Source organism: Labeo rohita, chromosome 20, assembly GCF_022985175.1.
Source record: "Labeo rohita strain BAU-BD-2019 chromosome 20, IGBB_LRoh.1.0, whole genome shotgun sequence".
Taxonomy (NCBI): Eukaryota; Metazoa; Chordata; class Actinopteri; order Cypriniformes; family Cyprinidae; genus Labeo; species Labeo rohita.
Genome location: NC_066888.1, coordinates 11,696,480 through 11,713,770, shown reverse-complemented (window position 1 = coordinate 11,713,770; position 17,291 = coordinate 11,696,480). Strand labels below are relative to the sequence as shown.

Genomic DNA, 17,291 nt, shown 5'->3' with positions numbered 1-17,291 from the left:
ATTTGCATAAAGTTGAGGGATTCTCAACTTTGTCGCGTCGCTGGACACGCCCCATCCGGTCGCCAACGGTCGCTGTAGCTCGATGTCGCGCTTGTCGCCGGAAATCGCCAGCTCTCCATTGAAATGAATGGGATCGCGTCGCTTTGTCGCTGCGTGTCGCTTGTAGTGTGAACGGGGCTTCAGAATCCCTCAACTTTATGCAAATGAAGAGCGACTGTCGGGAGCGACAGCCAATAGGAAAGAAGACGGTAGAGCTCATGTGATCGTTTTCCTCTCAGCCACAGAAAAACATACTCAGTTGAAATAAGCAGGCTCTGCTTCTTGATCGTTTTTGTTTATATGTACAGATTTAATTTATATTTATATTATATTTAGTCTTTTGCCTCGAAAATGTTTGTATTTAACGGCAAGAAACCTGATTCGCTGTCAAGGCAACCAGTAGTGGGAACGCCCACTAGCAACCTCGTCGCCAGCCTCGTCATGCCACAATTCGTGCCCGTGCGGCAGTACCGGAAAGTCTCAGAAACTGTATAACGTTTGACCAAGAAGTCGCTAGATTTGTCGCTAAGCGCTTTTTTGGAAAAAAGTCGCCAAGGGGGTAGGGCTGGACGATATGGCAAAAATTTATATCACGATACATTTATTAATTTCGGTCGATACGATATAATTCCGATATCGATACGGACAATATTAAAAAGCCTCAGGAAAAAACTGCCGAGGACACACACAATGGATGTCTGTACCTACAAATGTCTGCAAACTGAATTTGCAAAGTCTATAATACCTCCAGGCTCCTCCTATTAAAATTATATAATTTTTTTTTTTTTTTTTTTTTTTTAAATAAAAACAGTAAAAAAAAAAAAAAAAAAAAAAGGGTTCACATTTTATTTGTATTTAGCCTTTACAAACAAGAAATGTGAAAAACTATCAAATAAATAAAACTCTCAGACTCAGTGTTACGGTTGCTGGTGCTGGATGGAAGACAGGATACAACGTACGAAACAAATCTTATTTTAATTACTTTCAAGAGGAACAGGCAGGAACACAGAGCGATATCCACACACACAGAAACTCAATTCAACAATAAAGACCGACAGGGAACTCATGACAAAGACAGATTTATAAAGGCTAACTAATAATGACAGACAGGTGAACCAGATAACGTTAACAAGGACTAAACCAAAGTAGACAGATTGATGGGGGGGGAGACAATGGGAGAAACCAAGAATACAAACAGACAGAACTGTGACATTACGCCCCCCTCCGAATAGGCGCGTCCTCGCGCCGTAGAAAACAAAAAACAAAACAGACAAGAGGGGCGAAAAAAACAGCAGAAAAACAGAGTCCATGTGGGAGGAGGCTTCGGCGGAGGACGGAACCCCGGGAGGGGGACAAAAAAAAAAAAAAAAAAAACAGAGTGATAAGGGCAAAAAACAAAGTCCAAGGCGGTGATGATGGTGGGAGGAGCCAGGGAGGAAACAGGAGGGACCCGGAGCAGGAGGAACCTAGCAGGACCCAGAACGCAGCCATGATGACCCACGGTGGAGCCGATGAAGGGAGGAGCCATGGTGGAAGAAAGGCTGACGACTCCATGGGGCTGACCGACAGAGGCAGAGCAGCTGGTGAAGGAGCCCGAGGAGGAGATGAAGAGCCGAAGATCCAGGGCGACACCGAGGATCCGGAGGGCCAAGGCGGGGCCCTAGGCTCTGGCGACCAAGGCGTAGGCGGAGATCCGGAGGTCCGCGGCGGAGCCGGAGCGACAGAGGATGGAGGCTGTGCCGGAGGGAGGGAGGAGTCCTTAGGAGCCGGTGGGACGGAGTGACGAGGCGCAGCCGGAGGAACAGAGTCCTGAGGTGACGGAGGGACGACGACCGACCAGGGTGGAGCCGGAAAGACGAGGGAGCCCGGTGGAGCTGGTGGACCGATGGGCGACGATGGAGACAAGGGCGCTGAGAGCCGTGGTGGAGCCGCAGGGTCAGAGGGCCGAGGCGGAGTTCTGGACTCTGAGGCTGGAGGCGGAGATGAGGGATCCTCCAGCCCTGACACCGATGGAAGCTGGCAGACCCGTGGCGAGCCCACTGCACAGGTGGTGGGCTGAGGGTGAGCAGAGGGGCTGTCAGGGGACAGCGGTGAGCAGACAGACGTTGACATAGGCAGAAGAGGGAGGGTGGGTGGGGATTCCATACAGGCTTGCATAACGTGACAGGTAGATATTTCTGTAAAGAAGTCTATTAAATCCCCAGAGTCATTTTCTAGAACTTCCATAGAAAAATCAATTAAGTCCCCAGAGTTTTCTTCCAGCTCACCCCAGTGGTGGTGCAGTGGGCAGGGCTCTCCATAGCCCTCTCTTGCTCCACGCAGCACTCCACCGTCACGAATGTAGTGGCCGGCTCTCGCACCTGGTCAGATGTGTCAGGCTCTGGCTCTGTCGCTCTTGGCTCTTCATCTGCGGTAGGCTCGGGCTCAAACTCCGCTTGTCGGGGTGATGGTTGGCTGGGTTCTGGGTCTGGAGTGGGGATGACGTCCTCCTCGATGATGTCGATGGTCCACGACGATCCACAGGACGCCAGCACCCACTCGATGTACTCCGGCAGGCTCTCTTGAGGACCCTCCCCAGATAGCAGCGCCTTGGTGGTGGTGTTAAGTCCAGTGTAGTAGAACTTGCATAGGCTGCTATCTGTAAAGTGGGGGTGTTCTGCCAGGAAGATGTAATCACGAGTGTGGTCCTCAAGAGAGCGTTCCCCCTGCTTCGGGAGGATGAGAAGAACGGTAGGATCCATAATAATAATAATAATAATAATAATAATAATAATAAAAAAACAAAAACACTGAGGGAAAAAACGGAAAAATAAACGCAGGGGAAGATGCCGGGAAAAAACTGTAGCGGTCGGTCTTTCTGTTACGGTTGCTGGTGCTGGATGGAAGACAGGATACAACGTACGAAACAAATCTTATTTTAATTACTTTCAAGAGGAACAGGCAGGAACACAGAGCGATATCCACACACACACACACACACACACACACACACACACACACACACACACACACACACACACACACACACACACACACACACACACACACACACACACACACACACACACACACACACACACAGAAACTCAATTCAACAATAAAGACCGACAGGGAACTCATAACAAAGACAGATTTATAAAGGCTAACTAATAATGACAGACAGGTGAACCAGATAACGTTAACAAGGACTAAACCAAAGTAGACAGATCGACGGGGGGAGACAATGGGAGAAACCAAGAATACAAACAGACAGAACTGTGACACTCAGCTTATTAACAATAATATATTTCCATTTAAACTAGAACAGGCTGAATATTCATATAAATTGAAACAACAAACAAACTGCTTCAGCCAGGATAAAGAAACAAAAATAATACAATAAATAAATAAAGAGTGAGCAACAACAAAAACACATTGCTCTGGCCGGAACATTGTTGAGTGTTGATTAGGGATGCTCATTTTAACCGGTTAACCGACAGAAAGAATTTTGACCGATTAATACAATCAGTTAAACGGTTTAAAAGGTCGTTTTTTTCAGTAATGCAGTAATCAAAATATTTTAAAACGTTTTCTGGATGGTTAAAATAAAATGAAATTGCATTTTTGAGAGAAAAAAGATAAATCGCGTAGGCCTATAACGTTAAGTCGCATTTCATTATTACATTCACAAAGACCTGGTGTCGACGCGAAATATTTACAATACACTATAAACATAGGCTAGGCTATTTTAGTTCCCCTCACTCCACAAAAAAATCCTTTCAATTTAACAGTATTTAGAAAAGAACAAGAATGAAAAATATAAGAAGCTCGGCGACAAGACAAAACGAAACTGAAACTAACATTGGGTCTCTCATACGACACAAATCCAAATGTCTCCGTATTCAAGATGTATTTGAATGCTAAAATATTATTTATTATGTAAACCTGGTTTTGTACTTCTCGCATTAAAATATCCACATAAAAAATGTTTGGCATAATATCACGGCAGTACGTTGATAACGATTAAGCAGTGTGATTTTTTTTTTTTTTTTTTTTCCCCCATGTTTGGCTGATTGTGTGTGCGCGTGCGGCGCCGGCGCAATCGCTTGATTTTTTTTTCCTTCTAACAGGGGAAACGACTCTTTACAGATAATCGAAACTGTAAACGGTTTGCTGTTTGTAAAATAAAGAAAAATAGGATGCCGCTTTCAGCCGTCTTCCTTTCGCGCAGCACAAAAATGAACGAAAACTCTGCATACTAGCTACTTGTTGCACTTTTTTTGTTTGTTTGTTTTATTAAGTAAAAATATTTATCTTATAGGCCTATTCATTCATTATATATATATATATAGCCTAGCTTTATGATGTTTTTCTCCATTCGCAGAAGCGCTGCAGGTGATGCGACGTGTCCATGTGAATCCTCATGTTCTGTTGTTTGCTGCTTTTTGCGCATGTAAAATTAATCCCGGAAAACAAATGTTAGTAGTTTAACGGGTCACAGACACTTATCCTTTCTAAAATAATTAAATTCTAATTTAAAATAATCTTGTCGGTTAACGGTTAATAATCGGTTAACAAGCGTCGGCTGTCGGTTAGGAAAAATAACCGAAATGAACATCCCTAGTGTTGATGACAGTGTTGGGCAGTAGCGTCGCTACAAGTAGTGACGCTACTAGCTTAACTACATTTCTCAGTAGCGTGGTGGTAGCGTCGCTGTTTTCTGAATCAAATAGCTTTTCAGAAGCTAAGCTCTTATTTTGATCAAGTAGCGCGGTAGCGTCAACAAAAGCTAAAAGCTATGTATTTTTCTATACTTTAAGCTTAAATCGGAAATATAACTGCTACGGACCACTGATCCTGGGTCAGTAAGCGACGTCACCGCCACTAAACCTCGTGACGCCATTGGCTCATTAAACTGTCAGTCAAACCGTATTAATCCTCCCGCCTCTCTCGTGAATGAAGTGCGGCGCGCAGTTTGAAGCATCTCAGCGTGTTTGCAGACTTGAGGTAAATAAAGAAATTCATGGCGAAAGGCACAATGTTTCGGTTCGTTCTTAGCAAAAAAAAAACAAACAAACAAACAAACAAACAAACAAACAAACAAAAAAAAAACGATCAGGTTCCATAGCGAAATAAGAATTAAACAGTGTTCTAGTCTAAACGAATTATAATAATCTTTGCTAATATTCGCGCACTATCACTGCAGCCTGTTCATTTGAAAAATAAAACACAGTCACCCAAAAGTTACACTAGTCAATTTAAATAGTGTGTGTTACGTGCAGTTCAGCGTGAACACTGGTCCCGTGGCACATTTTTGCTCATCATGATATTTTCCGTCGACGTGCATCAAGTACAAAGCTTACCCAATGCATAATATTTTCGCTTCAAATACATTGCAGATTTGGAAACATTTGTATTTGTGGCGAGAGAGGTAGTCTACCTAAGCCCAACTTTACTTTCAGTTTAGCTTTAAATTTGTTTAGGCAAATTTATTTATTTATTTTTTCATCCTCGTTCGGTTCTGAATACGGTTAAAGTTAAAGGATTTGTTGTGGAGTGAGGGAAATAATGTCGGAACATTATAACAGCTGTAGGCCTGTTCATTTCAGAATATAATAAAATGTGACTTATAGGCCGCCCTGACCTGTCGGGTTTTCCTCTCAAAGACGTACAATTTATGTTAGCATGTTTTTCTTAAAAAAAAACTTCGGCAAACGAAAATAGCCGCTTGATTCGGTTAAATATCCTTACTGTCAGTTAACAAATTTACAATAGAATTTAGATTTGCTTCCCAGATAGTAACAGGGTCTGGGCCAAATCTGTCTTACATTTGGCACTTGTTTTTTATTCACAGTCTTGTATTCATGAAATCAATTACTATCTTTAAAAATGGCAGTAAATTAAAGTGCTGTTTTTGTGCAGTCTGTCATATTTCAGTAGCTATATACAGCAAAACTACAGCACTTCCATTAGGCTATTTTTTTGACAAACACCCATTCATATATAGACTGTGTTATTCAATTATATGTATAAATTATTTTATTTAAAAATTTCGTGTTTTCTCTGTTTTATTCATTCAACATTCTGAAACAGGTGCCATTGTTGTAGCTTGCCCAACACTGGTTGATGACACCCTATGACAGGTTCTAGAGGTTTCTGGCAAGAAATATTATTCTGGTAAGAAATATAATATCTGGTCAGGGGTACTCATTTTGTAGCTAAAACTTTCCGCGACGGAGCTTAACCAACTACTGCTGAGCGCTGGCAGCGTGCTAAGTTGGCAACACTGTCGTTCATTTTAAACGGATCTTTAATGTGATTCGCGAAGAACGAGTCGTCTCGGGGAGTGATTCGTTCAGTCGCGCATGCGCAACATCCTATTAAGTTCTGTACTGGAATTGGTTCACCTGTTTTGAGTCTTTGGGTTTTTTGCGTCGTTCGTTCATTTTATGGGGCTGTCACGTGACGCTAATTTTGCTAAAATGAACGAAATGACTCGAAAAAAGATTCATTCATTTTGCTGAACGAGACACAAAGGTCCAAGTCGGTAAAATGATCCGAACTTCCCCTCAATACTACGTTTCACGTCTAAGTTCATCGTCTGTGTACTCCAACTAAAACAGGTCGAGTATGGCGAAAAACTCCATCTTATTTTCTCCTACAACTTCAGAATCGTCCGACATGTTGTACCTTTTTGTTTGTAAACAGCATTTGACTTACTTGCACTTTCTTAGTTTTTGCACGTTCGCTCTTTAAACACTGGGTCTGTAGATCCGCCTACCTTCCTTGTGACCTTTCGACATGATTCAATAGTACATCGTGAACGTGCATCCCAGAACCTGAGCTACATGCGCTTTTGTGCTTAAAAAGTATACAAATTTTTATTTTTTGAAAAAAATTAACTGTTAGTTTCGCTAGATAAGACCCTTCTTCCTCGGCTGGGGTTTAGAGCCCTTTTGAAGTTGCATTTAAACTACATTTTGGAAGTTCAAAATCGGGGGCACAATTGAAGTCCATTATATGAAGAAAAATCCTGAAATGTTTTCCTCAAAAACCATAATTTCTTTACGATTGAAGACAGAAAGACATGAACATCTTGGATGACAAGGGGGTGAGTAAATTATTTGTAAACTGTTGTTTTGGAAGTGGACTTCTCCTTTAAAAGGAGACCTATTATGCTCCTTTTTACAAGATGTAATATAAGTCTCAGGTGTCCCCAGAATGTGTCTGTGAAGTTTCTGCTCAAAATACCCCACGGATTATTTTTTAAATAATTTTGAAAATGCCTATTTTGAATGGAAGCAGAAACATGTTTCGTGTATGTCTCTTTAAATGCAAATGAGCTGCTGCTCCCCGCCCACTTTTCCAGAATAGAGCTGTGCCTTTACAGCTGGTACCTCAGATACACTTCAAAAAAAACATTTGTTTGGTTTTGAATATCACTGCTGAATCATCTATCAAGCTGAAATCATGCATTTTAAAGCCATATTTCTTTAAACTTCTGATATAGGCTTTTCTGAGCACACACATTTGAACCACGTGCAAAGAAAGCAGCTGTCACAAGACGTGAGTACTCAACTAAGTTCTCTTTCATGTCTTATTGCGCTTAAACTGTCAAATACACACATGTTTGTGTTAGAAACACACATGAGTTACAAAAACAGTTGGTTATGTCTGTGAAGGTAAACAGCATGGGAAAGAAGTCACGTTTTTTATGTTAGATCTGTGTAACAGCAGTGTAATATACAGTAAATAATTCAATAAATCTACTGCTCTCTTCCTCCTCCTCAGAGGCTGGGACTCTATATAGTGTTCTGTGGTCGTCTGTGCAGCCAACGACAGAACAGTTAGAATGCTTACACCGCTATTATTGCGGAAACACAATGGCAGAGCCGTGGTTGGAAAGGTGTTGATTAAGAGACGATAGTATGATAATAAGATCTTACTATATCACTGGGGGAGCAAAATCTCAACTGGATTGTCCTTTTTCACATTTTCTAGGTTGGTAGATGCACCGACGACCAGATTATAGCAACTTAAACACAGAAAAGTCCATTTTGGAATCATCCAAAATGATTGTTCATAATAAAAAAAATGAATTAAAGATTAAAAACTTTGTAATGAAAGCCCTACTCTTACAAAATTCTTACAGACATCTGAAGTGCCCAGATGTAGTGGAGATGTGTTTTCTGACAAGAATGTGGGATCATGACAAAGAAATACTAAATTAAGTGAATTGTCACTGTTAGCTCACTGGAAATTCTTACACACAAAGACGTGTCAAGGCAATGTTCATGGTATGTTGTTTTAGTTTTGAGATCACTCCGATCTAGACCACATCAAGTTATTATGGAAGTTCATGTTTCTCCATGTTTTACACTTTAGTACAATAGTTTTTGTTTTGTCTGTTTATAACAGCTCTGGTATGTGTCAATGAGTAATATGACACCAAATGTTTCACCCTAACAGTTTTAAAAGAAGTACGTAGTTTCAGAAATAAGCTGTGGTTAAACCTTCCCTGCTGAAAAAAGAGCAATAGAAACCATCACATAACTTTTAATGGTTTCAGTTGCATATACCAGTACAAACATTACAAAACATCACCTTTTAACTATTAAAAGTGGGTTGTGAATACTTTTACCCAGGTGCTGGGTAGTTTTTCTGCCCTTTAAAAAAAGTTGGGTTATTTATTTTTTTTTTTACCCAAATGCTGGGTTCAACTTGTTGGGTCATTTTATTGGGTTATTTTTAATATTCTTTACCCAGGTGCTGGGTAGTTTTTCTATAACTAAGGATAGTTAGTAAATATCAGGTTATTTTTTCTGCCCAACCGGTGGGTTATACCTGTCTCCAACGAAACAACCCAGCTGCTGAGTTACAGTCAGGGCGTAGGCTTTTTGCGTCCTCTACAGGAGAAAGCAGTTCTCAGTGCCGCCAATTTGTTGCACGTCTTCAGCGAAATAAAGGTTTGTATACATTTTATTTCATTTATAAAGCCTTTATTGTAAATTCTATCATTTTATGCAATGCAGCACAAAATACTGTACAACGATGAGATGTCAGCTACTTCAGCAGTGGTTGTTTCGCATGATGGAAACGCCTTTTGCCTTGCAAAACATAAACTGATTTTATTCGTTATAACACTGAATTTAATTTGATGTTAAAATATGTTCTCTAATCTCAATACAGTTTGTTTATGGGCAGGTTATGGAATCAAGTATGGCATCTTTCAGCTACGAGTGAAATGTGAGGTGGCGGTCTGAAGTTCATACTTCCTCTGGCGAACAGCAGCAAATCACCAGCTTAGATTTCGCAGACATACCAGCACAAGAATTAGCACTATTTCAGTGAAAAGTGATTACAGCCCTGTTGAAAAAAACCCAGCATATGCTGGTTAGGTTTGTTTTGATATGCTGGTTAGATATGGTTTTAGCTGGTCATCTGCTGGTCCTAAGCAACTCCTGCTTAGTACCAGCACATTATCAACTTAAACCAACTGAAACCAGCAGTCATGCTTCAAAACATACCTAACCAACATATCCTTTTTTTTTTTTTTTTTTTTTTTTTTTTCAACAGGGAGTGAAAGGTTGAATACACTTAAATTAAAATGCTACTTTTAAATGTTCTATTTTTTATTTCTAAAATGCTTGTTAAACAAGTTTAAATGTGTGTAATATCGTAAACAATGCTGTATTCACCCAAATAAATTTAATTTGTCTTATATTTTTGTCCATGGGTGTTCTTGTCAGGGTTGCCCACTAAAACCCACCCAACTGCTACTCAAAACTAGCCCAGTCACACTTCGAGGGGGGTCCCCCATTAAAAATCAAGTTCAGGGGGATAAAATTCAAATTTTTGTCGGGGTTCCCTTGGTAAATTCGCATTTTAGGAGCTAAATATGATGTTATTTTTAAGCCAGAAATATAATAACCCAGTATGTTGGGTAAAAACATTTAACCCAACCAGCTGGGTCAAAATAACCCAGCATGTGTTCTGTCCAATATTTACCCAGCATTGGGTTGCCAAACAACCCAAGTTGGGTTATTTTTAACCCAGCATTTTTTAGAGTGTGATCATATGCATTAATAAATCATTTTTAATTAAGAAAGACCTATAATTTTTGATAAATATGGGATGGCCTACTTTATCTAAAAAGACAAAAAGGTTTAATATACAAATATTTGTCCAATTTGAGGTGTGATGGTGGGCCTGAACAACGTTTTGAAAATTTTTATACACACACTGTTTCAAAACCTAATAAGTATCATCACGCCTACTGAGTACCCTCGATGCGCTCACGTACACAAACCCACAACTGATGATGCTAAGCGTTTTTATAGGAGCCTCACAGGGTTCGCGTCATTTTTCATTCATTCGAAACACCTTATTTGACCCAGCAGTAACAGAAAACAGAAGTGTGGTGATCACGTGGTCGTGTGTGGTTGGAAATGTGCATACGCCGCCCTTCATCATTACACACGCTGCGCTACTACACTCCACAGCAATTTGCAATTTCAATGGTTATGGATGAAGAGTGGACACATTCTTAACAACATTTAAAGGTAAGAGCCACGTGTTTTTATACGCTACTTTTAAAAAAAAAAATCATATTTCCGTTTGCATACTGAGAAGTACCAGACTTTTTTTCAGTTTGATAAGAGGATGTGTGCGTGTACTATGTAACTGATTTACCATGTGCTAATTGCCTAGAGCAGGTATTTTTAACTTTTAACCTCAAAAAACGATTTTCTCTAAAACACTTTTTAGCTATAGCTTACAATGATAACTTGATTAATAACTAAGATTAATACGGCATAACCGTCACATTTCTAGCAAACAAATAATAATCATCACATTTTTTCTTGAGAGGTTTGGTATGGTTTGATTTTGGTGTCAGCAGTAAACAAAGGAGTCATGAATATTTAATGTCAGTTTAGACTCAGACTATATTATTTTTCTGTTCTGATACATTCAAAGCATTAATTATAAACAAAATGCATTTCAGATAATAAATAATGGCATGTCTGGTATCTTCTTGCTCTTCATGTTTGAGCTTGTTTCCCTGAATCTGCCTGGGGCGTCTAAAAATAAAGGTCTCATACACTTGACTGAGCATCGCCAGTGTCTTGACACTAATGATATGGGACGAGGGAATAAAAGCTTTCATCTGATTCAAAAGTCACAGTGTCTGTCTTAACACCAGTACAGTGATTTAATGACTATAAGGAGGTCACAGAACACAATGAAGACTAATGCTGTTTGTACTGTACTCTTCTCCTCTTTGTATCCGTGTCTTTCTTGACACTGTCCATCAATGTCATTAGGTCAAATAGAGAACTTGCACTATTTACTTGCCCAATTCTCTTTAAAGTTCATGTGCAATATCAGGGTTTTTTTTCGCCTGTGTGAATAGTGAGAAATGAGCACAAAGAAAGGGAGTGATTCTTAGTCAGCATGGCTGTATAGTTTGCATAGACCTATGGGTGGGTTAACTGTCATAACTCTCTAAACTTTAAAAACGTCTTCCAGTGGGCTGACCACTCATTTTAAACTTCTGAAATGTCTAGGCAAACCGTTACGCTATGACTCACATAATTCATTCAGCAACGAATGTGGTTTCCTCTAGCACATTTTCATTCTGATGGACTTGTTTTTTTCCCCTCTCCCTGTGGATGATGGGGTCTCTATGAATATTTCAGTGGCTGTCTTGTCTAGCTGGGGCAAACGCTGGGAGTGCTGTGCGGGGATGGCGGGGAATGGAGCTGTTTTACTATGAATGAGACATGGCAGAAACACTGAAACACTACATACAGTGACATGTGGTTAGATTGGAAAGTTTTAGCCTTTTGCTGCTTATCAGTGATCAGGTCGAAAGGAAAGTACTTTTATCTGTACCAAATTGTCACCATAGTTGTCTAATTCAGTGCGTGCAGGTCGGATGACTCAAGAAGTTTTTTTTTTTAATCAAAGCAAAAGTGAATATTGATTGTAGGTAAAAACCCCAGAGAATTCTTGAAAAAAAAATAGCGTTGTGTTTTAAATAAAGCACAGAATGTGGATGTTAATTTAGATTCTTTGATGCATACCATGTCTTTGGCAAATACCACGTGTGAAATACATAAATATACCGTAAGTGGAGCCACTTTGGGCTTTAACTTGAATAACTCTGATTGTTTATTTTATTAGACATGGTCAAAATAGTAACTAATAATAATATTTATTTGTATTATTTGATTTTATTATTTTTTATTATTTAAATGTATTCAGTGTTACATTTAGTTGTTGTTTCATTTTTAATTTAAGGTCTTTTAATTTAATTTTTATTTAAAATTTTATTTTAAAATGTGTATTTATTTATTTTTTGTTGGTATTTTTTATTTTTTTTTAATTTGTATTTATTTATTTTTTCATGAACTAAAAATGAACAATATTTCTACAGCATTTATTAATTTTAGTTAATGTTAATTTCAGCATTTAATGTATTAATAAAATCAAATGTTGTGTTTGTAATATTAGTTGATGCACTGTGAATTAACATGAACTAACAATGAACGACGGTCTTTTCATTAACATTAACAAATATTAACAAATACTGTAATAAATGTATTGTATCTATATCAAAATGTATCTATACCAAATTGTCACAATAGTTGTCCAATTCAATGCTTGCGTGCAGGTCGGATGACTCAAGAAGGTTTTTTTAATCAAAGCAAAAGTGAATATTGATTGTAGGTACAAAACCCAGAGAATTATTGAAAAAAAAAAGGCGTTTTGTTTTAAATAAAGCACAGAATGTGGATGTTAATTTAGATTCTTTGATGCATACCACGTCTTTGGCAAATACCACGTGTGAAATACATAAATATACTGTAAGTGGAGCCACTTTGGGCTTTAACTTGAATAACTCTGATTGTTTATTTTATTAGACATGGTCAAAATAGTAACTAATAATAATATTTATTTGTATTATTTGATTGTATTATTTTTTTTATTATTTAAATGTATTCAGTGTTACATTTAGTTGTTGTTTCATTTTTAATTTAAGGTCTTTTTATTTCATTTTTATTTTACATTTTATTTTAAAATGTGTATTTATTTATTTTTTTATTGGTATTTATTGATATTTTTTTATGTGTATATATTTATTTTTTCATGAACTAAAAATGAACAATATTTCTACAGCATTTATTAATTTTACTTAAGGTTAATTTCAGGATTTAATGTATTAATAAAATAAAATGTTGTGTTTGTAAATATTAGTTGATGCACTGTGAATTAACATGAACTAACAATGAACGACGGTCTTTTCATTAACATTAACAAATATTAACAAGTACTGTAATAAATGCCTAATGGTTCATGCTACATTTCTGGGATATTTAGCAACCCAGTGCTGGCTAAATATTGGACAGAACACATGCTGGGTTTATTAACTCATTTGCTGTTTTTTTGTTTGTTTGTTTTGACAGTGTTGGGTGAGTCAACCTATTGAAGATTTTTTCATTTTAAATAATAGACAGTCTTTTACAACCATAACTTTAAAAAAAAAAACATTTTAGTAAAGGTTTTAAGACATGACAGGAGCAGCAAATGCAGCCAATGGGAATCTGTGGAAAGAAAACCTTACGAAAATTAACCAAGGTTTTAATATATAAAACCAAAAACCATGGTTACTATAGTTCTTGAAACTTCCATGATGGCGCCGGCGCGGCGTTCGGTTTGAGTGTCGATTCGGTGAATGCTGCGTTTGTAGAAGGTTACCGTTCCAAGCAGACGGTAGCTGCATTAAAAATAGGAAAAATAGGACGTTTTCCTATCCATACAGTAATAATTTTATAGGAATACAATGTAATACATACCTTGATTTCATTCAAGAAGCGTCTCGTCAGTAAAGTTTTCTCTCAGGACAAAACACAAAATGACCGCAGAAAAATGTATTCGGTTTAACCGGTTTGGCACAGACTACCTAACATTTGGTTACCCAGCACTGGGTAGGTATGTGAGGGGGTTTGTATTTTGTATTGACATTTAGGTAGTAAAAATGACCCAGCAGCTGAGTTACAGAAAACTACCCAGCACTTTGGTAGAAAATATTAAAAATAACCCAATAAAATGACCCAACAGGCTGAACTCAGCACACTCAATGTACAATGTGGCAATTACTTAAATGAATAAGGGAAGAAAATAATATGAGCTAGCCATGATTTAACAAAATTAGGGAACAAATGATTAAATCATGGCCAAATGAATGAATCATGGGAATGAATTCTTAATGCTTTAATTCTAATTTCTCTCTTTATTTTCTCCCCCCAGATATGATTCAGGAATCCACTGTGGCATCGATCATCTCGACGACCATGAACCAGAGTAGGAATGTGTCATGTAAAATATCCTATGAAGATGACCGCGTTCCTCTGATGGTGCTCTACATCATGGTTTTTATCATCGGCCTTCCAGCCAACCTGGCCACGGTCTATCTCACCCTCCACCAGGTGTGTCGTAAGAACGTCCTCGGCATCTACCTCCTCAGCCTGTCCGTGTGCGACCTCACCTACCTCTTCACGCTGCCTTTGTGGACGGTGTACGTCAGTAATAACCACGAGTGGCCCTGGAGCTCCATGGCCTGCAAAGTGACCGGCTTTGTGTTCTTCAACAACATGTACATCAGCATCTTCCTGCTGTGCTGTGTGTCCATCGACCGCTATGTGGCGGTGGTCTACGCCATTGAGTCTCGTGGTCTGCGCCAGAAACGGATCGCAGCTCTTGTGGCGTTTTCGATCTACGTGGTCGTAGGCTTGGGTCACGTTCCTGTCTTCATGATGCCTGAAGGCAATGCTGCCCAAGGAAGTCGCCATTGCTTTGAGCCCAGCCAGACCTCAGCGGTAGTTGCGGGATTCAGCTACGCCCGCGTTTGCATCGGCTTTTTTATCCCCCTCGCCATCCTGATCTTCACTAATAGAGCCATTCTTGCCAACGTTCAGGCCAGTACGGGTCTCCAGCCTCATCAGAAAGAGAAGGTACGCTATCTGGCTGTGGCGGTGGTGGCGTTGTTTTTAATCTGTTTCGCTCCATACCACATTATCTTGTTGTTGCGTGCCATCACCTACCACTTCCCAAAGCTGGCAGAGAATTGTCACTTTGAACAATACGTCTACACGCCCTACAAAATCTTCTTAGGACTGTCGACTTTCAACAGCGCCTTCAACCCCATTCTCTACGTGCTCTCCAGCAACAATATCCGTCAGGAGATCAGAAAAGTCATTGCGTCGATGTGCAACAAAGTCAACGCGAGTCAGCGTTCGACGCACAGCAGCCAACACAACATGCACAGCTCCAAAAGCAATTCAGAACTCGTCCCAACAAAAGGCAATCAAATGAGGACAACATGTCCCAGTGCATGCTAAATTTTAGATGCATTGGACATTGTGGGGGAAAATCAAGGTTACATCAATACAATATCATCTTGAAGTGAGACAGAAAAAAACAAAGGTGAATTTCCTGTTGTTTTTGTGGTCTTTCACCTTAATGATCTCACGCTAAGATCTTATCTATGCATTTCACACCTCTAAACCTGCTTCTGCCACAGAATTCTTCTGTAACACTCAGCTGCTGCATCTAAATATCCTGGACTTATATTTAGAGCGTATTAGATTGTGTTGATAAGCACGAACTCAACAGACAGGAAGAGGCAGTCTGACCTGCTTTTAAAGTTGCTCATTTCCCTTTTTGTTGTTTTCACATAGCCTAAATCAGTCATACCAAATCAAGAATTTGCAATTCTCAAATTACAAGAGGTACAAATACCGCAGATATAATGTGGGATAACATTCTATTTACATGCTACTAAGTGCCTCAAAACTGATCAGAGATTTGGTGCCACAAACTGGGCAAATTATGTCAAATCCAGTGACCGGCTCAGTATCTTGTAAACATGATTTCTGATTCCGAGTGGACTGGTGAAAATGTGCAGCTGAAATCACATAAGGTGTATCAAGCCAGCCAATCAGATTATAGCTTGCTGTTTTGCACTGTCAGAAAAAAAGTGCAAAAATTGCACTTTTGAGGCCATTACACACCAAGCCGACCTCAAAGAACTAGCAGCAGCGAAAGTCGATAGCAATCTGGAACAAAAAGATGCGCTTGAACACACCGCAGACTACAGCCAACTGCAAACTGGGAAACAATGGCTTGTAACTGGGGCAGAACCCTCAAAGAGATACCTTTATACTATTTTAAGGTAATAATATGCACCCTTTAGGGTTAAAGAATCCCCTAAAGTGTGTGGGCTAATATGTACACTTACACTACCAGTCAAAAGTTTTTGAACAGTACAATTTTTAATGTTTTTTAAAGTAGTTTCTTCTGCTCACCAAGTCTGCATTTATTTGATCCAAAGTACAGCAAAAATAGTAAAATTGTGAAATATGTTTACTATTTAAAATAACTATTTTCTATTTGAATATATTTTAAAATGTTCCTGTGATTACTCGTCACATGATTCTTCATAAATCACTTTAAAATTCTGATTTGCTGTTTAGAAAACATTTATTATTATTATTATTATTATTATTATTATTATTATGTTTAAAAGAGCTGAGTAGATTTTTTCAGGTTTCTTTGATGTATAGAAAGTTCAGAAGATCAGCATTTATCTGAAATAGAAATATTTTTCACTTTTTATATATATATAATATATATAAAACTTTTTAAGTCAGATAAATGCTGATCTTTGGATCTTTCTATTCATAAAAATTCCTAAAAAATGTATAAATGTATTAAAAAATTAATAATAATAATAATAATAATAATAAATGATTCTTAAACAGAAAATCTGCAAATTACAATGAAGGATCATGTTACTGGACTAATGATGCAGGAAATTTAGCTTTGACCACAGGAATAAATGACATTTTAAAATATATTCAAATAGAAAAGTTATTTTAAATGGTAAATAGTAAAAATATTTCAAAATGTTACTGTTTTTGCTATACTTTGAATCAAATAAATGCAGGCTTGGTGAGCAGAAGAGACTTCTTTAATAACTGTAAAAATCTTAGTGTTCAAAAACTTTTGACTGGTAGTGTATGGTACTATTATGACCCCTTTAGGGGGAAATAAGTTGCCAAGATACCACATTTAGGGTATTCCCCCAGTCCCAGTGACAAGTCATTGTACCCGTAAAGGCAGGGACACACCAAGCCGACTTCAAAGAATAAGCAGCGACGAAAGCTGATGAAGTTGTCGTCTTGCAGCATCTGCCAAAAGGAAGAAAC

The 17,291-nt window shown here is 38.5% G+C and overlaps 1 protein-coding gene across 2 annotated transcripts; it reads left to right on the top strand.

The window, feature by feature from the left end:
- The first annotated feature begins 10,459 nt into the window (after window positions 1-10,459).
- gpr132b (G protein-coupled receptor 132b) lies at window positions 10,460-16,605 on the top strand. Of its 2 annotated transcripts, none has more exons than XM_051137909.1 (2): window positions 10,460-10,580; window positions 14,332-16,605. In XM_051137909.1, exon 2 carries the CDS (start codon window positions 14,334-14,336, stop codon window positions 15,420-15,422), a length of 1,089 nt encoding a protein of 362 aa, XP_050993866.1. In that variant the 5' UTR covers window positions 10,460-10,580; window positions 14,332-14,333; the 3' UTR covers window positions 15,423-16,605. The 2 variants fall into 2 exon arrangements, with proteins under 2 accessions (XP_050993866.1, XP_050993867.1); XM_051137910.1 differs by lacking the exon at window positions 10,460-10,580 and adding an exon at window positions 12,065-12,147.
- The last annotated feature ends 686 nt before the right edge of the window (window positions 16,606-17,291 follow it).

Bases quoted from the DNA above. Each gene is read 5' to 3' on its own strand.
- gpr132b (XM_051137909.1), top strand. From the start codon at position 14,334: ATGATTCAGGAATCCACTGTGGCATCGATCATCTCGACGACCATGAAC.